At 43.3% G+C, this 1,973-nt stretch overlaps 1 protein-coding gene across 1 annotated transcript; it reads right to left on the reverse strand.

Annotated features, from left to right (window-relative positions):
- Positions 1 to 502: 502 nt before the first annotated feature.
- LOC125148880 (olfactory receptor-like protein OLF4) lies at positions 503 to 1,465 on the reverse strand. Its single transcript, XM_047827305.1, has one exon. It carries the CDS (start codon positions 1,454 to 1,456, stop codon positions 503 to 505), a length of 954 nt encoding a protein of 317 aa, XP_047683261.1. The 5' UTR covers positions 1,457 to 1,465.
- Positions 1,466 to 1,973: the final 508 nt, after the last annotated feature.

Genomic DNA, 1,973 nt, shown 5'->3' on the forward strand with positions numbered 1-1,973 from the left:
AGGTGGAGTCCTAAAGGAAGTGAAGGAAAAGACTCACAGACTCAAGATGGAAACTGTGCTTTTATATTCTCCTTGACAATAAAATGATGGAAATGGCTTACTGATCAAGTGTAGCTTTATTCCGTACGAAGCGTATAGTTCATGATATCGATCTCAGGAAATCTAGGGGAAATTTACCCGGCATGGTATAAGTCATTTGAGATGAAATTAAACTTAAGAAATCCAACTAGTCCCATGTGAGATACAGAAATTTCAGGCATTTGTGACCCAAGATTGGGGTAAACTTTGGAGATATCTGAAAATAGACAAAGGAAAAACCGTCTGTATTTCAGTCACAGCAGAAGCTTAATGAAGTGAGTTCCTTAAATGTATAGACAAGTTGATCAAACAAATGGAAATGCCAAGAAAGAAATAGAAGGAGTAGATTCTACTTCCACAGTCTGATCAAAGATTGGCAGTTCCTGGCTCTGAGGATTTGAGTCCTTCAGTCATGGTCGTGTCTTTAGCCTTTGGATGATTGGTTCTTATAACACTGAATCCCAAGTATTCTTTTCAGAGCCCTCTTTATGTCTCTGTTCCTCAGGCTGTAGATGAAGGGGTTCAGCATGGGCGTGACCACCGTGTATATTACCGAGGCTGTGGCACTTGACTGTGAGCTCTGGGTAGCAGCAGAGCTCAGGTACACACCTAGGCTTGCACAATAAAATAAGGAGACAACCGAGAGGTGAGATGCACAGGTGAAAAATGCTTTATACTTGCCCTGAGCTGATGAGATCCCACATATGGAGGAAACTATCTTAGAATAAGAGTAAAGGATCCAGACAAGCAGACCACCACCCAGCAGCATAGCTGCAAGGTACATCACCACGTTATTAAGAAAGGTGTCAGAAGAGGCAAGTTGGATCATCTGATTGAGTTCACAGAAAAAGTGGGGGATCTCTACTTCTGTACACAAGGACAGCCCCAACACCATTAAGGTGTGTACAAAGGAATACAGGACACTCGTGATCCAGGACACCAGAACCAGGAGTCCACAGAGCCGGGGGTTCATGATGACCGTGTATTGCAAGGGGTGACAGATGGCCACAAACCTGTCATAGGCCATCACACTCAGGAGAAAGTCGTCCATCCCCGCAAAGGTTATGAAAAAGTTCATTTGTGTGATACAGTCTTCATAGGTTATGACTTTGGTCTGAGTCTGGATGTTCCAGAGCATCTTCGGGACGGTGGTGGAGGTGAAGCAGATGTCTACAAAGGACAGGTTGGCCAGGAAGAAGTACATGGGGGTGTCGAGGTGAGAGTCAGAGCTGACGGCCAGGATGATGAGCAGGTTGCCAAACACAGTGATCAGGTACATGGAGAGGAAAAGTCCAAATATGAGGGGCTGCAGTTCTGGTCTCTCTGAAAATCCCAGGAGAAGAAATTTTGATATCCGTGTAATATTTCCTGGTTCCATGAGGTTGCACTGACCCCCGGAAAGAGGCAAAGGACATAATTAATTTTCACATGAACAGTTTACTCACATAGTTGAAATGCTACCATTTATATTGTGCAGTCAAGAAGTTCATTTCCGTATCTTGTCCCTTTTGTCCCCAAAGGATTGTCCTTTTGAAGAGATTCCCTACTGTTTCACCTCAGATTAGGTGTTTTCGTCTCATTCTCCACACTCCCCAGCAGAAGCCATGCATTTTACTGTTTTGTTAGAATACCTTTCCTGCATTGGTGGAATATGTGCTGATTGTCAAACATATTCCAGGCATTGTGTAGGCAATGAGCACGGGATACTGAAAAACCAAACGCAAGTATCATCCAATGATGGAGATTGACTAGAAAGAAATAAAAATACGAATAAGACATTAGAGGGTGTCAAAATGCTATGAAGAGAACAAAAGTGGATATAAAGGAGAGCGTGGATACGAGTGTCGTTGTGTAATTGGTATTTGGTCAAGACCCGTGACAGGTGACATTTGAAC

Source organism: Prionailurus viverrinus, chromosome A2, assembly GCF_022837055.1.
Source record: "Prionailurus viverrinus isolate Anna chromosome A2, UM_Priviv_1.0, whole genome shotgun sequence".
Taxonomy (NCBI): Eukaryota; Metazoa; Chordata; class Mammalia; order Carnivora; family Felidae; genus Prionailurus; species Prionailurus viverrinus.

What these genes read in the sequence shown, in the direction of transcription:
- LOC125148880 (XM_047827305.1), bottom strand. Translation starts at nt 1,456, where the DNA reads ATGGAACCAGGAAATATTACACGGATATCAAAATTTCTTCTCCTGGGA.